This window comes from Eucalyptus grandis, chromosome 3 (assembly GCF_016545825.1).
Source record: "Eucalyptus grandis isolate ANBG69807.140 chromosome 3, ASM1654582v1, whole genome shotgun sequence".
Lineage (NCBI taxonomy): Eukaryota > Viridiplantae > Streptophyta > Magnoliopsida > Myrtales > Myrtaceae > Eucalyptus > Eucalyptus grandis.
This window is the reverse complement of record NC_052614.1, coordinates 61,421,488-61,438,507: the sequence shown is the minus strand read 5'-3', so window position 1 is coordinate 61,438,507 and position 17,020 is coordinate 61,421,488. Positions and strand designations below refer to the sequence as shown.

The following is a 17,020-nucleotide window of genomic DNA, read 5'->3' as shown; positions in this document are numbered from 1 at the left end:
AGTCCCCCATCTCATCATTTGAGAAGATGTGCAGATTAGATGGGAAGGGGGCCTATTCTCTCACTCAAATGAGAACCTTGACGACAGAAGTTAGGCCGGGTGTCCTTCTAAAGTCTGCCTCAAGAAATTTTATCGACATTGGGAGTATCTTTTAGGACATCAATCACTCAAAGATGTGGGCCATGCTAAATTTAGATAAGATCTTACTAGATAGAACGGATAAACACAAAATTATGGTCCAAGACAATACATACAACAACGCCATGATGTTCCCAAAAGATCACTCCCTAATGTCTGTCTTAGTCTAAGCATAGAGTCCTGAGTCAACATCACACGTTTCCAGCTGACTTCTCTGCCCTCGTTACCATTCTTAAGAGATCATTGGTATGTGATCCCACAAATTTTCACATTCTTATGGACTCCACATGCACAAGAAATACTTCTGAGTTTTAAGAGAATGAAAGTACATATGACGTAGGCAAATTTACATACTTGTGCCGCTACACATTCGAACACGTGCTTTTCTGTACATCCTAACAAAGTTTTGATTTGAGACCTTCTAGGCTTCTACCGTGAATGGTGATATTCTATGTCCACAGCACTTGGGATACAACTCCTTGATTCCATATGCACTTGATTATTTACTCACAAAGTTTCCTGTTGAGATAACAAAACCAGCACTGGTTCACAGAAATGTCAAGAAAAATGGCCCCTGCATTTCTCAGCCGATTGAACTTAACAGACTCCTATATGCCCTATTAAAAAACCCTGACACAGATATAAAGCAGTAGGTGCAAACCAAGAGAAACAAAGAAGGTTATGATAAAACAGTATGCACATTTCTGAAATCTTACACTGATCGATAGTTGATGTGGAGCTTTCCCTTAGGCCTCGTTGCTCCAGAAGATGAAGATGATGAAAAGGAAGAAACGTTTGATTTGTCTAACTCCTTCTTATCCTCGTTGAAAGCCTTGCTAAAAGCTTCTTGAAGTTCCGTGAACCTTCTCCTCTTTAAAAGTCGTTCTTCTGGAGTGCCATTGTCAAGGCATGCTAGCCGAGTACAATCATCGGCATCCATAATATTACTAAGTACATTCGAGCATCTTGGGAAGAAGCGTTTGCCGAGTTCCACTGTTCAAATGGTGGTAACAATCAGGCAAACATAATCCTCAGCTTCATATGTATAAGAGGCACGTTATTTGTCCTTATCAGAGAAACTAAGCTGATTGAAGTGAGTTACATGCAAGTCAAAGTGTCTTGCTCCCAAAACCTTAAGAATCCTTTTTTGTGTCATAATGGGTGTAACAAACGCTGAAAGTGCAAATTCCTCGAGCTGGTCTTACATTTACCCTATGAGGAATGTTCTATCATAAAAATCTGCCACGTATATCTGCTTTCGGTAATAGAAATTGACAGCATGGCAGCGTGAATAAGTGTAGTTGCTGCTGGTTATGGCGACTAAATCATTAAGACCAACTCCTACATAGATTTGACCTCCTAAAATTACCCTTTCTAGATAGAGCAACCCTTGGATAAGCAAGAGAAAATCTGATGCTAAAAGAAGACAAGTTCACAATCTTACAGTCCAGATATTAATTACCAGTTCGGGAGAGAGCTATACTCCTTTTGAGATGCTGCTCTTGAAAAGGTGCCTCATCCAAGTCCATATGCATCCTCAGCGAGCCAGCCAAGTCCTTACAATTCCTGCTACTCAATGGGACCTCACGAGTGCCGTCCACTTGAGCAATAGCCATCGCAACTTTCGCTTCCATAGGAAACAGGAGTCTTGCTAGTGCAACTGGAAATTTTTATAAAATTAAGCATCAAGCACAGCCAAATAACAGGGGGCGTATATTCATGCAACACCATGCTTGATGCAACAGTAAAGAGTAAGAGGGAGTGCCTTGTGAATCCATCATCAAAGATGCTCGATAATATCATTGCACTGAGTTCTTGGAAACTTTAAGAAGACGAAGCCAAAGTTTCTATTAGCAATTTAATTAACTAGTCAATATAAATAAAATCTTCTTCCTTTATGCAAGAAAATCTTGTCACACCTTGTAACAAACTGCTCTGGTTCTGGCCAATGTTTTCAACCGAGAATCTCTTATATGCTAGGCAAACATACTTTATCTTGAAATCAATCTAACCCATGATCTGCACTGATGCTTTCTACTTTAAGAATTATTTATTTATTTATTTATTTATTTATTTATTTATTTATTTGGCTTTGCACCCATATAACAGCATATGCCCCCAAGCAGGATCAGTCCCAGGAGCCAAGAGGGGCCATGAACAATACTGAAACAGGTAAGTGCATACAAACCTATACAATAAGAGCAAATTTTGTGTGCACTATGCATGAATGTTACGATTAACTGTATGAGGATTTTAGGCATCTTGCTTGGAAATCAAGCAACTTGCCAAAATCCTATTTGGCTTCTCAATTTTAAGATTAGCAGGCATCGTATGAATCATTCTTCAAACGCTGAATAAACAACCAATTCATCTGAAAGAATTTATTTTGCAAAAGGTGGAGGCGCTAACATAAATTAGCAGATGCCTTTATATATAACAGTTCCTGCTAACTGATTCATTTGACCCAAGCTTAGAGGATATAACAAGGAAAACAATGAAGATTGACCTAGGAACCAAACTAAAAAGGCTAATCTGATAAAGATGAAAACAGGAAACACCTAGATAAAAAAATTATAAGGGGGATATCACGAGTCTTCTCCTTTGTCATGCTAATCTGATCAAAGGGATCCTTATCATACTAGACATTGGAAATTTTCAGTGAGAAATTTTTAAGTAGCAAAGGAAGAAATAGTCTCAATTAGACTGGTGACTATATAACGGGGACTATTTCAAAAAAATATGCTTCAAGAATGCTCATCTTAGAAATCACTCTGTCTCTCTCTTGCTCACAGGTATGCACACCCTACAAATTTGTACAATGTTGGCCATTGACAACATAAGAAAGTGGGAAATAAGTACCCAGCACTGTAGCTCTGTCACTGCGTACATCTGAGACCGATGCAATGCCCAATAAATAACGCATTGGAGCTTGCGAAGAGCATTTGGGTAAACAGATAATTCCTACACCAAGCAGACTATGTACATGCAGGTTCTTCACATGCACGTGTCAAATGCACTTTTGTCACTGACCAACAATATTTCAAGGAACACAAACAGGGTTTCTCAATCTGTATCTTAAAAGAGGACCACTGAAGTGGAGGAGGAAAAAATTGAACCCAAATATCTTACCTCTGTTTTCAAGATACAACAATTCCATGCGCCGATCATCACCTGCCACAGCAAGAGAAAAGGATGCTTCTCCAAGTAAGGGCTCTCTTTGTTCAGCTTGTTCCAAGATCTCGACACATAATTTGTCGTTCGGTGAAGGCTTTCCTTCCTCGGTAGACTCCATGTAGTCTGCAGCTTTTGTGCACCTCTTACATAGTTGAAGAGCTTTTCTACCATCAGGAGAGAGATCAAAAGGCTGAGCTCCCTTCATTAGGAGAGACACAATAACATTTGGCTCTTTCCTCATCGCAGCAACATGCAAAACTGTGAAGCCTCTTGCATTTCTACAATTTACGTCAGCAATTCCAAGATCAAGAAGCTCAGTCAAGGTCTTCGCATCACAGTATGCTACAGCATAGTGAAGTGCATGTGCATCATCCAGAGTGGTATGGCCCTCCTTCAGCAGCATTCTGACTAAGTCGACATCGTCCAAGTCCAGGGCCCGATGAATCCTCTTCACATGCTTGTCAGGGAAGTTTATACGTTCAGGAATGTTCACACCAACTTCCAAACGGGCACTGATGATTCGTTCAATGATAGCGCAAGGCAAGCCTTTCTCTAGGGTAACAGTATCGAGATCAGACCTCATGACATATTCTAAACATTGTGTCAGCAATCCATGACATTCATCTCCACATATATTTGCAGCCGATAGCACAAGCAAAATGTCATCTGGGGCAACCTTGTCGAGAATGTCCAGTAGGCGCCTCTGCAAATGAACAAGTCTGATTCAGTTATACTGAACGATGCAACCATGTTTTGCCAATTAAAACTTCAAGAAAAATAATCTAGCATTTCTAGCCGTAACTCCGAATCTAGATTTCTTTATCGTAGTTTTCTCTGCCAATATCTTTTTCCAACGACTGCAGCATTACTGAGCAGTTTGACATTAGACAAGGTCACTTCAGGCACATCACCATATTGAAGGGGGTGTCGAAATAAACATTTGACCCCATGCAAGACATCAAAGTAGGAAGGGAACTCTTTACCAAAAAAAAAGTAGGAAGGGAACTATACAAACAATGAAGTTGAAACGACTGACCCATTAAGTCAATTTAAATGCAAAAGGCTAAAATGAAAGAGCTCCAAATTGTCAGATGCTCTTCACTAAGCAGGTCATAGGTCTAGTCAAAGTCATCCCAGTTTCTAGGGGCCCTCGCATACCAATCTTGTCTTAGGCTGAGCTCATAGAACAACCACTCTTGAGAGCTTTTCAAAAACCCAAAAAAGAAAAAGGGAAAAGAAGTAGACTGCTATCCTCCTTTTGCCACTTCTTTGCAGTCTGAGGATTTAAACCTCAACGCAAAAAGAAGAAGAAGAAGAAGAAGAAGAAGAAAGGTCCTCCTTTTAAGCTACCAGCCGTCAAGGCTGATGCTCAAAGGCCATTGATAGTGGAAGCAGATAGATAAGCCTCAGCTGACTCGAGCAACTACACAACAAAAGGCACAGATCGGTCTCCTAATTCCTTTCTTTGACTACTGGACCACAAGAGAACTCAAGTTTTTCAGTTACTTTCGCTTCAAACGCATGATAAAATCTCTTCAGACGCAAATTCAAAGTCTGAACTTTCCGAGAACGTCCTCTTTGCCATTGAATGAGCAAAAGGTCGGCAACTTGTCGCCATCAATCATCCGAAAAAAGCAACATGACAGGAACAAGCAGACGACACGAGTAATTTGCTGATATACCTGATACAGAGCCACCAGCTCAGGAATCTGAAACCTGGACGAAGCATAGAGCACCTGCACCAGGAACTCCAAGGCTGGCCTACAAGCCACGTGCTGGCACTCCTCGTCCACGCAGTCGCACACCCCTTTCGGAAACGCCTTCACCTTGCCGCTGTACAGATACCCCAAGACAACCACCAGCGCTTCGGCCCCGACCTCGAACCCGACCCCGACCCCGACCCCGAAATCCTCGGTCAGCTCCTTGAATTCGAGCCTCACCCCGCTCTGGCTCCTCGAGAACTTGGCCCCGAAGAACGGGCTCCGCACGGCGAGGACGCACCGGTGGACGGGGACCTCGCGGCCGTCGGCGGCGACGATCGTGGCGTCGGAGAACGAGAAGCCGGAGCCGGCGCGGGGGAGCTCGAAGATCGACTCGAGGCTGTCGGAGAGCCTCCTCAGGGCCTGCGCCTCCGCCGCCGCCTCCGCCGCCGCCGCGGCGTCGGGGGAGTAGGAGGAGGAAGGAGCCTCCACGCAGGTCAGCGTGGAGTACACGCCGCTGCTGTAGCTGGCGTCGTTCGAATCCGAGAGCGCGGCCGCTCCGTAGTCCATGCCACCCCCCCACGCGAAACGCGAGCACGCACGCACGCACGCACGCACGGCGGCGCGAGAAGAGTCGGTCGCGCGGAAGAAGAAACAGAGCCGCCTAGCGCCGCTTCGAATGGCGGCACGAGGGAGAAGAGAGAGAGAGAGAGAGAGCGTCGCTGGATTGTAGAGAGAGAAAGCTAAGACGCCATTTTTTCCACAGAAGAGAGAGATAGTCAACAGCAGAGAGCGAGATCTAGGGAGACAGAGCAGGAGAAAAGCGTGGCAGCGACGACAGAGGGGGATGTCCAGTCGTTACGGGGCCAATGATATTTTTCTCGTACCGTTTTGTCCGCACGTGCGCCGGGGCCCGAGCTTTCCCCTTCCCCTCTTTCTCGGTGTCCGGGGACGGGGACGGGGGCGGGGACGGGGACCCGACGGGATGTTCGGTCCGAAACGGGGAGGGGACCGCCGTCACGGCTCGCGCGCGCGCGCGCGCCCTCGTCTCGTCGATGAACGACGGCCGTTGGATCGCGTGCTGGATCCGACGGGTGGGGTCGGGCGTGGTGAGGACGCTAGGGGGTGGGTCCCGCGCTTTCCTTGTCGAAGAAGGAGCCGCCGCCATGTCGATTCAGCACGACCGACCATTGGGGCCCTGTGGATCACCCAATTCCATCGTACATTGAATCCATCCATCCGGAACTTAAAAATAAATAAAAAATATATATATATATATATATATATATATAAAGAGAAAGCTAAGTGGAGAGGATGTTCACTCCTGTGCTGTGCTGACTAGGCATAATGCACCCGATTTGATTTCCGATTGCACACTTTTTGAACCAGCGAGAACTGTTTCGATTTCAAACTTTAAGTTAAGAATCATTTGAAAATCAGACCGAAACGAGAACTCATTCAAGCAAATCATAATTTCTTCTCCTTCCAAATGTTGCATTTTTCGGTCTTTCTCCTTTGCACATTTTACTCCGTCCCTCTCCTCTCGAGTCAGCAACTCGCTTCTCTCGTGGTCCTACTCTGAATTGCGACTCTCTCTTGCTTGATGCTCGCTTTCTCATTCTTTTGATCTCTCATGTTCGCCAACCCATTAGCTCCATACATGTGGTTGCCACTCTTATTAGATCAATAATTAATTATAATCATAATCTCAAGCGTTGATTGTTTTAATACGTACATAAATTATGTTTCACATCTAGAGTTATTTATTAAAATTATATTAGATTCTTAAAAAATGAAAATTACGTCTTATCTGAAATATAACGTCTGTATGGATATTTTAGTTTTCTATTAATATACAAATTTATTTCTATTGAAAACATATCATTCAATTCAAGACACGGAAATGTCATCGGATAAAAAGTTAATAAGAAATTTCTTTTTCTCAAAATTAAACCGCATGCCTATCTAACAAAATTTTAAGTTTAGATGTTCATGCAACCTTCTTCGTAATTCAACTTGACAAATTGTTGATACTTTCACACTCAATAGACAAACAGTCGTAAACACCGCACTTGTAAAAAATTTCGATAGTCAAAAAGAGAGGAACAAAAAAGTGTAAAGTTATGTCTACCGACATAAGCCTGTGGACACGCGGGTAATATAATTGAGCCAGATGCGTTAATAATTTAGTGTGAACACATGATTAATTTTTCGAGAAAAGTCAAGTTATGATGCGTTCGATGGGGTCAGGAATCGAGTACTCAACGTGTTCAAATTCCAAATGGCTTAGTGATTTCAAAAGCATGATCCTAGAAAAGCATCCACATGTAGAAGTTATAACATCACTAATCCAACTCTAAAGCATTTACAGGTAAAAAGCTTGAATATCAATTAATCAAAGCTAATCATGCTCAATCAATAAAATGAATTAGATGTTTAGGGTGTGCATGGTAACACTCCAAAAAGTGTTTAACACTTCGTACGGATTTTGTTTAGGAACAAAAAGAATGTAAACACGCCGTTTAGTTGCGTTTTTTCTTTTTTGTTTTTTTGTTTCCAGAACGAAATAGGAACAAAAAAAAGAAACAACAAATTGTTGTTTCTTGTTCCAGAAACAAAAATGAAGAAACACTTCTGTACGGATTTTTCTATTCTCTTCTCTCTCTTCTTCTTCTCTTCTTCTTTTCTTCTTCTTTTTTTTCTTCTTTTTTTTTTCTTTCGCCGGCGGCGACACCAAGCCTTGCCTTGGGCGAGCTCGGGCTCGCCCAGATCCGGCGAGGCCGAGCCTCGCCATGGGCTGGGCGAGCTCGAGCTCGCCTAGATCCGGCGAGGCCGAGCCTCGCCGAGGGCCGGGCGACGCCGCCCTCGCTCGCCGAGGGGGCCGGGCCCGTCGGCCGGTCGTTGGAGGCCTAGGTGACCACCGAAATAAGAAAAATAAAAAATAAAGGAAAAATGAAAAATAAAATAAAAATATTTAAAAAATTAAAAGAAACAAAAAAAGAATAAAATTTTACCAAACGTGTTTTATTCATTTTTTATTTTCGGAACAAACGTTACCAAACGCGTTCTTTTGTTCAAAAATTGTTTAACGTAAACACATTTTTTTTTTCATTCCTAACAAAAAAAAAATGTAAACGTTACCATTCGTACCCTTAATCTTTCGTCGCTAAAAAGTCAAACTCAGTCAAGCATTCACACATAAAAACTCGAGTATGAGTAATGGGATGAAAAGTAATAGAATATATCTCGTGTTTGATCTCCAAACCAATAAAATAAGAGATGTCTTATTTAAAACGTCCTGCCTTTATTCGAAGGTCATCTAAATTTAAAAATTAAAATAACATCTAAGTTGTAGTTACTTTCTTAACAAAGCAAGGAATATTTTTCTCCTTGGATATAGAAGTCGACCGCTAGTTTTCCAACCCTAGAGCCTTTACACGTAAAAAGGTTGAGCATTAATTAATCAAAGCTAATCAAGCTTGGTCAATAAAACAAATGAGACGCATAATCTTTTGTCACAAAAAAAAAATCAAACTCAATCAGGCATTAACATATAAAAGCTCAATCAGGAATAATAGGATAAAAAGTATCAAAATATACATCGTGTTTGAGGAATCATATGGAAGATATCCTATTTAGAATGTTTAGCTCTTATCGAAAGGACATCCGAATGTGGAAATTAAAAGAAAGTCCAAATTGGACTGTGAGTTTTGTATCAAAGCAAAGAATACTGAGAAGTCGGTCCAAAGTTTTTCTAATTTTGTTGGAAATAGATATGTTTTGTATCAAACCACGAGTTTCAGTCCTTAGGTACTTGATGTAGAGTGGCGTGTCTCGCACGTGCAAGTAGCTGGGCGTGAATTCAACGTGCGACTTTTTCGTGAATTGCATTCAAGATTCGAGCACTAACCATAGTAACATTTATGTAGTCAAAAAAAAAAAAAAAAAACCATAGTAACATTTATGAGTTCCTTAGTATCTTAGTGAGAACTACATACATACGAGTAAGTTCTTCAAATTATGGTATTCTGATTTCAAATTTTAATTTTTCACTTGCTATAGATTCCCAAAACTCATACCCTAAATTCATTTAACTCAAAAATATTATTATTATTTTTTTTGGTTCGGAAACCCAAAATACTTGAATCCTTTCGAAATTGCACAAATTGATAGAAAATAAACCCCACCAACTCTGGTTTGGGGGTTTATTAAATGTATATCTGCTTTCAGAAAACCCTAATTTCTCCGGGATCCGACAAGATTTCCCCACCACTTCTTGCCGAATCGCGGTTGCAGATCGGATTACCGCGGGAACCGCCGCCCTCCGTAGCCGGAGAGCTCCGTCGGCGACCGAGCTCTCGGGCGGTTCCCGTTCGCCGGCCAGCGACCCGGGACGGCGGAGGGGAAGAGGACGGAAGCGGCTGCTGCAGCAGCATCGGTCGCGAGGCCTTCTGCCCTCGCGGCTTCGGCATCGTCGTCGATTCGGTGATCGATTCGGAGGAGAGACATTCGTCGGGGAAGGTTCGATTGAATCATCAGTTGGAGCAGTCCTCGGCCCGCATCACTCCACCTGTTCGACGAATTGTCTGAAAGTTGGAGTGTCGTTTTTCCTTGGATAGCGGGCTAAAGGTTAGGGCTTTGCTGCCGTGTTTGGTATTTTTGTGGCTTTGAGCCATGTGGGTTTCTCATTTCGTGCTTTCTCCTGCTCAGGGCTTTGAATTTTTTCCGGATTATGTCAATTGGGTGCGTTTCTTTTAACGAATCTAGGTCATTTTGATGTTTGTGGGCTTTCATGTCCGACCGGACAGTGGGTAATGGCTGGTTGCGATGTTCAATCCTGAATTGCACTTGTCTTTTGGCGCGGTAATTGGCCTGCAATTTCTGTTATCGAGCAGCATTATCTGTAGATGATGCCCTCCTGCTTCCATTCTCTTGTTGCTGTTTTTTTGGTGTCGTAGTTTGTTTCCAGTAGGCTGCTTTGATCGTAGTGGAACTGGCAGATGGTATGAACTTTGTCTTTTTCGTGCATGTGCGCGAATTGGGTTCTCAGATGGAGGTTTTGCCTTCCTTTAGTTACTTTCTTAGACATGTCTGTCATTGTCGCTTTAAAGGTTTACTTTTCAGCGTACGATGTCACTGCTGTGCTCAATGTGCCTGATTTGCGCATTCTGGTTTGTGTGGTTACAGGATTGAAGTCTCAAATAAGTCACTTGGGCCTTCCCAAGGACATTCTCTCTGTTTGATTGATTTATATATGAATTAGATTTTGGCGATTCTTTCTCCATGGACTCACCAGATATAAGCCAGAGCTACGGTAGAAAAGATAGAGAAGATGATATCGATAGGAAAAGTGATAGGGCTGGGGATGATGCTGAATGGGAAGGAAGTGACAGGAGGAAACAGCGGTCAAGCAAGTCCAGAAAACCTGGTAGTGGAGATGATGTTGACGGTTTCGATAGCAGTGGAAGGAGGAGAAATTCTGGAGATAAATATGAAGGCCGAAAGAGATCAACTGGTTCCAGCAGAGCTGGGAGCGATGAAGAAGACTTCGACACTAGAAAAGACTCGCGCTCAAAGCAGGTGAAGAGAAAGCAAGAGGAAAGTTCTTTGGAAAAGTTGAGTTCATGGTATCAGGATGGAGAAGTAGAAAATAGGCAGGATGGTGGAGACAAGCTGGGGAGTAAACATGGCAGGGTTGATGAAAGTGACAGAAGAAAACTGACCCCAAAGTCATCTGAGTATGAAAGTTCCCAGGGGAAAAGTAGAAGCAAACATGATAGGTCTCACGAGGGGGATACATCTGATAAAGATTTGAAGTACTCAGAAAGGAAGGAAAGCAACCATGAGAAGGGCCATGGGTCTCTTGAGTATGTAAAGAGCTCAAAGAAAAGGTGGGATGATGTGGATGTTAAAGAAAGTACTAGCGAAAAAAATGATGGCAGAAGTACCAGGACATCTGACACCAAGTATGAGAGTGTCAGGGACAAAAGTATGGCAGCTAGACATGAATTTGGTGAGAGTAAGGGTAGGGTCACAGATTCAATAGTTGACAAAGGTATGAGATCTGACCGAAAGGATGAACGGAGACATGATGGTAAGAGTAGAAGCATGTCGGAAGCCGTAGAAGAGGATAATAAGGCAAGTCCGGCTAATTATGAGGACAGAACAGGCAAGGAGAAAAATGAAAAACACAGACAGCAGAGAACTCCTACAAATAGGGATGTTACTGAAAGCCGGGATGGGTCTCGCCATACAGATGAAGATGGAAGCTTTTGGTCAAGAGAGAGAAGTGCGAGAAGCCACCGCTCCAGGACCCCTGATAGAAGTAGCAGATATGCTCGTGAGAGGCCTGATAATGAAAGGTCTCATGGTCGGTCTGGCAATAGGAAAGATGGAAGTAGAGGTGAAGCTGTGAAAACTTCGTCGAATTATGGGATTTCAAATGATAATTACGATGTTATAGAGATTCAGACCAGACCTATTGATTATGCTAGTGCTGATGCCGGATCTAGTTTTGCTAGAAGATTTGAAGTTGGTCAGCAAGCCGACACGAAAGGACCTTCAGCTGAGGAAGAATGGGGGCATGCACGGGAAGAAAGGGCAAGATCTAGTATTTATGGGTCCGCTCCATCTGGTGAAGATACAAAGGAAAGATATGTTGAGGATGATTTATCAATGAGAGATCAGAATATGTGGAGAGATGATGGTGACTTCCAGGGAGGGAAAGGGAGAGGACAGAAGGGCCCTATGCCTGCCCGTACTCCTGGTGGCCAGGTGTCTAGCAGTGGTTCACAGCCCCCATTTGCTAACCAGGAGTCTGGATCCTTTAGTAGAGGGCCTAATCAAGGGGCAAAAGGCAATAGACCAGGCAGGATTGGACGTGGTCGGCCAACCGGAAGAGACAACCAACCAGTGGCAATCCCAATACCTATGATTGGAGCATCTTTTGGACCACTTGGGATGCCGCCTCCTGGGCCTATGACTCCCGGTATGTCACCTGCCCCGGGTCCGCCTATTTCTCCGGGTGTCTTTATTCCGCCATATTCTCCAATTTGGCATGGAGCTCGAGGAGTTGATGTGAATATGTTAGGGGTTCCAGCTGGCCTCTCTCCCGTTCCTCAGGGCCCAACAGTCCCTAGGTTTGCTCCCAATTTGGGGACACCACCCAATCCTGCAATGTACTATAATCAATCTGGGCCTGGAAGAGGTGGGCCTGCCAACATACCTGGCCCTGGTTTTAATGTTTCAGGACCAATGGGACGAGGAACGCCACCTGATAAAGCTTCAGGGGGTTGGGTTCCCCCTAGATCAGGTGGACCTTCACATAAAGCTCCTTCAAGAGGGGAGCAAAATGATTACTCTCAGAATTTTGTTGACACTGGAATGCGACCTCAGAATTTTATTCGGGAGCTTGAGCTCACCAATGTTGTGGAGGATTATCCCAAGCTTAGGGAGCTTATACAGAAGAAGGATGAGATTGTGTCTAAAGCTGCTTCTCCTCCTATGTATTACAAGTGCGATCTCCGTGAATTCGAGCTTACTCCTGAGTTCTTTGGAACTAAGTTCGATGTCATTCTTGTGGATCCTCCTTGGGAAGAATATGTTCATCGTGCTCCTGGTGTTGCTGATCATACTGAATACTGGACATTTGAGGAAATACTTAATTTGAAGATTGAGGTACTAAGACTACCGCTTGTTTATAGATTTGAACTTGTCAATTTTCTGCCGGGGTTGTTAATGGCTTAAAGTTACGGGAATAGACAATAGTAGGCGTTAGTGTTTACTTTAAGGAAGGACCCAAACCCTGAGGGATGGAAGATATTGCCGCCCCACTTCTGCTTTCATGCATAAATATAGTTTTGGCTGAAACAGGAAAGAAGAAAATGTTTGCAAGGGACTATGTTAATGAGATTATGCTTGATTTATTTAGATTCTGGGTTTATCATAAATGAAATATTTTCTTGGTTGGGAGTATCTTGTTGAACTGTATATCCAATTTCCTTGATTAAGTAATGAAACATCCCAAACAATGTGGGGAAATGCTCAGTTCTATTTTTTGACTCGTGGAAATGAATTGTCTTTTCATGTTCGTAGGCAATTGCTGATACCCCGTCATTTATTTTCCTCTGGGTGGGAGATGGAGTGGGTTTGGAACAAGGCCGTCAATGTTTGAAGAAGGTACGGATCAAGCCTGACGCTTCCTTTTAGGTGTTTATTTAATTGGTATATTTAGGTTTTGGTGCTCGATGGTTAATTTGATTTATTGTCTGTAACAGTGGGGATTTCGAAGATGTGAGGATATCTGTTGGGTCAAGACGAATAAAACTAATGCAACTCCGGGGTTACGACATGATTCTCATACATTGTTTCAGCACTCTAAAGTGGGTTTTCTCCTTAGATTCTATGCTTGTTCTGCCACTTTGTCTTAGTTTTTCTCATTTGTCATTTTCTACTGTATGCCCCTTGAATGTCTTCATCTGCTAATATGCTGTTGCTTGTCATTGTGATGAAGGAACATTGCTTGATGGGCATTAAAGGAACAGTTCGCCGCAGTACTGATGGTCATATAATTCATGCAAACATAGATACCGATGTAATAATTGCTGAGGAACCCCCTTATGGTCAGTAATTCATACTGGGAGCTTGCTGTTTATATCTATTCCTAGCATACTCAGTGAAATACAAATTTGAACTCATTAGTGGCTGTTCTACTCCCTTCAATTTTGTGCTAGGCTGCTTAAACATGATGTAGCATATAAGTAGTATTTTGCATTTTCAACTGGTACGTGTCTCTCCTCTGGTATGGTCCAGTACTTCTTAGCGTTGGAAGTCTAGAACTAGTCAAATCTATAGTTCACCTGGTTCAACTGGTTAAACTGGTGAACAAGTCACCTCCTTGTGACTGCATCTTGGGTTTTTGCAAAAGATTATTAGTGGCATGGGTGGCAGAAGAGGAATTGACCCCCTGCCATTTTAGTTCTGACACACATGCTCAGCAAACTGAGCTGCGTTTTTCTTTAGATGTAAACAGGCGGTTAGATTATCAAAGGTGATTTTCTTTACTCTTTTCCAAAAGCATAATGCAATTACTCTGTGAAGGAAATACATGATCTCGAGGCTCCTCCCAGATGCCCCTGCCTGCCATCTCGATTGGCAAAGTTTGAGTCAGCTAGTGTATTATTTAAGTGATTTAATCAATGGGCTGGACCTTTCTTGCAAATCTTCTACTCTGGAGCCAAACTTTTAACATGAAAGAATGAGGGGTTTCCTCAAGCAGTTTAGACTTTCTGACAAAATGTACCATTCTGCCAAAGCACGATTGAAAATTGATTTTTGGTTTCACATGGTGCCCACCCTTCTAAAGAAAAAACGGAAAATCAAAGAGTAGATGCAAAGCTGCATTGAAGTGTTAGCAAACTTATTACCGGTCTTCATAATGCACCATCAGTCTTCCATAACCTTCTGAAGCATACAATTAAGGAAAGCATCTTACTTTCTGTATGCATTTCTGTAGAAGTCACAAATGGACTCTCCAATCAAAGCTTTGCAATGGGTCTTTGAGCAACTGGTTTTCCTTGTCTCAGCAGTTCTTTTACTGGCTGCTTGTGTGTCGACATCATTTCCTGTCACGTCAGGGGGTTCTGATGTTTGTACGTTTCTTGAATTTAATGGAGATGCAGGTTCAACCCAGAAACCTGAAGATATGTATCGCATAATCGAGCACTTCGCTCTTGGCCGCAGGAGGCTGGAACTGTTCGGTGAAGACCATAATATTCGAACTGGTTGGTTGACAGTGGGCAAGGAACTATCCTCTTCAAACTTTAATGCTGAGGTACAGTATTTGGTTTGCTGAATTTGTTTTACAAATGTTGCCATCTTCTTTGAAGAAGCTTGCCACTTTGTCATCAGCTTCTTGATCTGCCTAGTAAGCCTGGCCTTGGTCTAACAGAATAATAGTGCCACTGAATGACTAAATAAATTTACTCAGTGTAGACAGAAATTAGCCTAGATTTTGATGGACAAGAAGTGAACAATAAACTCGATGATATTTCAAATTGACTGCACAAGAATAGTTAAAGACTATTAACATGTTCTTCCGAACAATTTATTTATGTCTAAAGTTGGTGCTTGTTCCTTCTTTTGATGAATAACATGACATTCCAACCGGATCTTAAAGTGTGCTCTCACGCTGGGCTTTTTGCTGTGTCGGTCATGATCAGTTCAGTTGTCTGTTGTATTCTTAACTTTTCTTCTGTCAGTTGCTCGGAATCCCAAAGCTTTTCTGGTTCTTTTTGCCAGTGTACCGATCGTGCTTGTATGTCCACTCGCTTTCTGATGGTCCGTGAATTTCTTTCCTATTTTTCTTTTGTTTACCTTTCAGAACGGTTTTCAACCTCACAAAAAAAATCTGCTACTTTACCAAACATTAGACAAACCCAATCATTGCACCTCACTGCCCACCTCATTGAAATGACTAAATCCTTGCCATGATATGGAACCTAAAGACTGAATTTGTAACCAAAAGTTCTGGGGCATATCAGAATTTTGATACTTTCTGCTAGCTTTAACTCTTCAAGTGACGATTGAAAATTGGATGTTGATGCTTTTCAGACATACATCAAGAACTTTGCGGACAAGGACGGGAAGGTATGGCAAGGTGGGGGAGGGCGAAACCCACCCCCTGATGCTCCTCATCTCGTGGTGACCACTCCCGAAATAGAGGCTCTCCGACCCAAATCTCCGATGAAGAATCAGCAGCAGATGCAGCAAAACCAGTCGGTCTCCATTTCTCTCACGCCAAGCTCGTCCAACCGAAGACCTCCGGCGAATCCACCCGAAAACCCCGCAGCTCTCGGCATGAACCAAGAAGTCTCGGGCTCCAATATCCCGGCCCCTCTTCCTTGGCCTTTGCCGATGGAGGGCTTCAAGGGACCTGAGAGCGGGAACCTTCCTATGGAGGACAAGGTTTTCGACGTCTACAATTACGCCGGGCAGCCGAATGCAGAGTACTTAGATTTTGAATCTCAGAGAGCTATGAACATGTTGTAACGGAAAGGTTCTTTTCTTTTTGCGGTAATTGAACGCCCGATAAGATACAATTGATTCTTTCCTTTCTATGGCGCTACAGATCGATAGGGTAAAAAGCGAGAAGCTCCTCTGCCCTTTTCAGAGCGTGGGCTCCGATTCATCTATCGAGAAAACATTTTCCGACATCGCCACGTGGCGCGACTTTTGTTGTAATAATGTTGGACCGTATCAACAGCTACATAGAAGTCTCAGAAGTTTTTAGCCTTCGAGATGTTGGAATTGCCTCATTGGGCGAACGTCATCAATCAAAAACGATTCAGCGGTTGAGCTGATCTTGACGCGTTCTCGCGGTCAACGGTTCGAGGCCGCGAGAAAATATCAAAGCTTGAAAAATCTTTCTTTCTAATTTAATAATAGAACGAAAAAAAGAAAATGAAGAAGGGGACCCAAAAGAAGGAAAAGAGGAGGAAAAAATCTGGTCCCCCTGAAGTGTCAGAACGCCGCGCTCCTTTTCATGCAAAGCGAAAAAAGCGGAAAAATAAGAATAACGAAATTATAAAAGGGGCAAATGTTGCAAATAATCCTTAAATTATGACTAAATATGCAACATGCTCTTTAAATTTTTGGTTTGTTTAATATAATTCATAAATTTTAGCTCAACGTGCAATATTATCTTTGACGTTGCACATTAAATTAAATTTCAGGAATTACAATGAAAAATTTGACAGTTCGAAAATCACATAACTATCTATATCATTATTTTTTAAAAAAAAAGGGAAAATCTCAAATATGAACTCAAAGTGCCCTCATTTTTTCAAAAGATATCCTGGAGTGAAGTTTGTCTCAAATAAAACCTCAAAATAATTATTTAGTAGATTTGGGAGTGATGGTGGAAGGAATGGACGAATAAGGCGACTTCGGCGTCTCAGTTGTAGTCCTAGTAGAAGACGAGGTTGTCAATGGAATGGTGAATGGAGGTG

The 17,020-nt window shown here is 42.6% G+C and overlaps 2 protein-coding genes across 4 annotated transcripts; one reads left to right on the top strand and one right to left on the bottom strand.

Annotated features, from left to right (window-relative positions):
• Positions 1-178: 178 nt before the first annotated feature.
• LOC104438079 (BTB/POZ domain and ankyrin repeat-containing protein NPR1) lies at positions 179-5,860 on the bottom strand. 2 transcript variants are annotated; one of them, XM_010051159.3, is made up of 5 exons: positions 4,995-5,860; positions 3,268-4,015; positions 1,601-1,798; positions 839-1,131; positions 179-657 (listed from the first exon to the last, which is right to left on the bottom strand). In XM_010051159.3, the coding sequence occupies exons 1-4, from the start codon at positions 5,580-5,582 to the stop codon at positions 851-853; spliced, it is 1,815 nt and encodes a 604-aa protein (XP_010049461.2). In that variant the 5' UTR covers positions 5,583-5,860; the 3' UTR covers positions 179-657; positions 839-850. The 2 variants fall into 2 exon arrangements, with proteins under 2 accessions (XP_010049461.2, XP_010049459.2); XM_010051157.3 differs by having other exon boundaries at positions 855-1,131; positions 4,995-5,858.
• A 3,340-nt stretch (positions 5,861-9,200) lies between these two features.
• Positions 9,201-16,278, top strand: LOC104438078 (N6-adenosine-methyltransferase non-catalytic subunit MTB). Of its 2 annotated transcripts, none has more exons than XM_010051155.3 (7): positions 9,201-9,641; positions 10,200-12,689; positions 13,107-13,190; positions 13,289-13,393; positions 13,525-13,633; positions 14,687-14,844; positions 15,624-16,278. In XM_010051155.3, the coding sequence occupies exons 2-7, from the start codon at positions 10,296-10,298 to the stop codon at positions 16,059-16,061; spliced, it is 3,288 nt and encodes a 1,095-aa protein (XP_010049457.2). In that variant the 5' UTR covers positions 9,201-9,641; positions 10,200-10,295; the 3' UTR covers positions 16,062-16,278. The 2 variants fall into 2 exon arrangements, with proteins under 2 accessions (XP_010049457.2, XP_010049458.2); XM_010051156.3 differs by having other exon boundaries at positions 9,202-9,641; positions 14,693-14,844.
• The last annotated feature ends 742 nt before the right edge of the window (positions 16,279-17,020 follow it).

Bases quoted from the DNA above. Each gene is read 5' to 3' on its own strand.
- LOC104438079 (XM_010051157.3), bottom strand. From the start codon at position 5,582: ATGGACTACGGAGCGGCCGCGCTCTCGGATTCGAACGACGCCAGCTAC. The intron at 1,799-3,267 runs GTAAGATATTTG...AAAAATTTCCAG, and splicing joins GTTGTATCTTGAAAACAGAG to TTGCACTAGCAAGACTCCTG. The intron at 1,132-1,600 runs GTAATTAATATC...CCATTTGAACAG, and splicing joins TATAGCTCTCTCCCGAACTG to TGGAACTCGGCAAACGCTTC.
- LOC104438078 (XM_010051155.3), top strand. From the start codon at position 10,296: ATGGACTCACCAGATATAAGCCAGAGCTACGGTAGAAAAGATAGAGAA. The intron at 13,191-13,288 runs GTACGGATCAAG...TGTCTGTAACAG, and splicing joins GCCGTCAATGTTTGAAGAAG to TGGGGATTTCGAAGATGTGA. The intron at 13,394-13,524 runs GTGGGTTTTCTC...ATTGTGATGAAG, and splicing joins CATTGTTTCAGCACTCTAAA to GAACATTGCTTGATGGGCAT.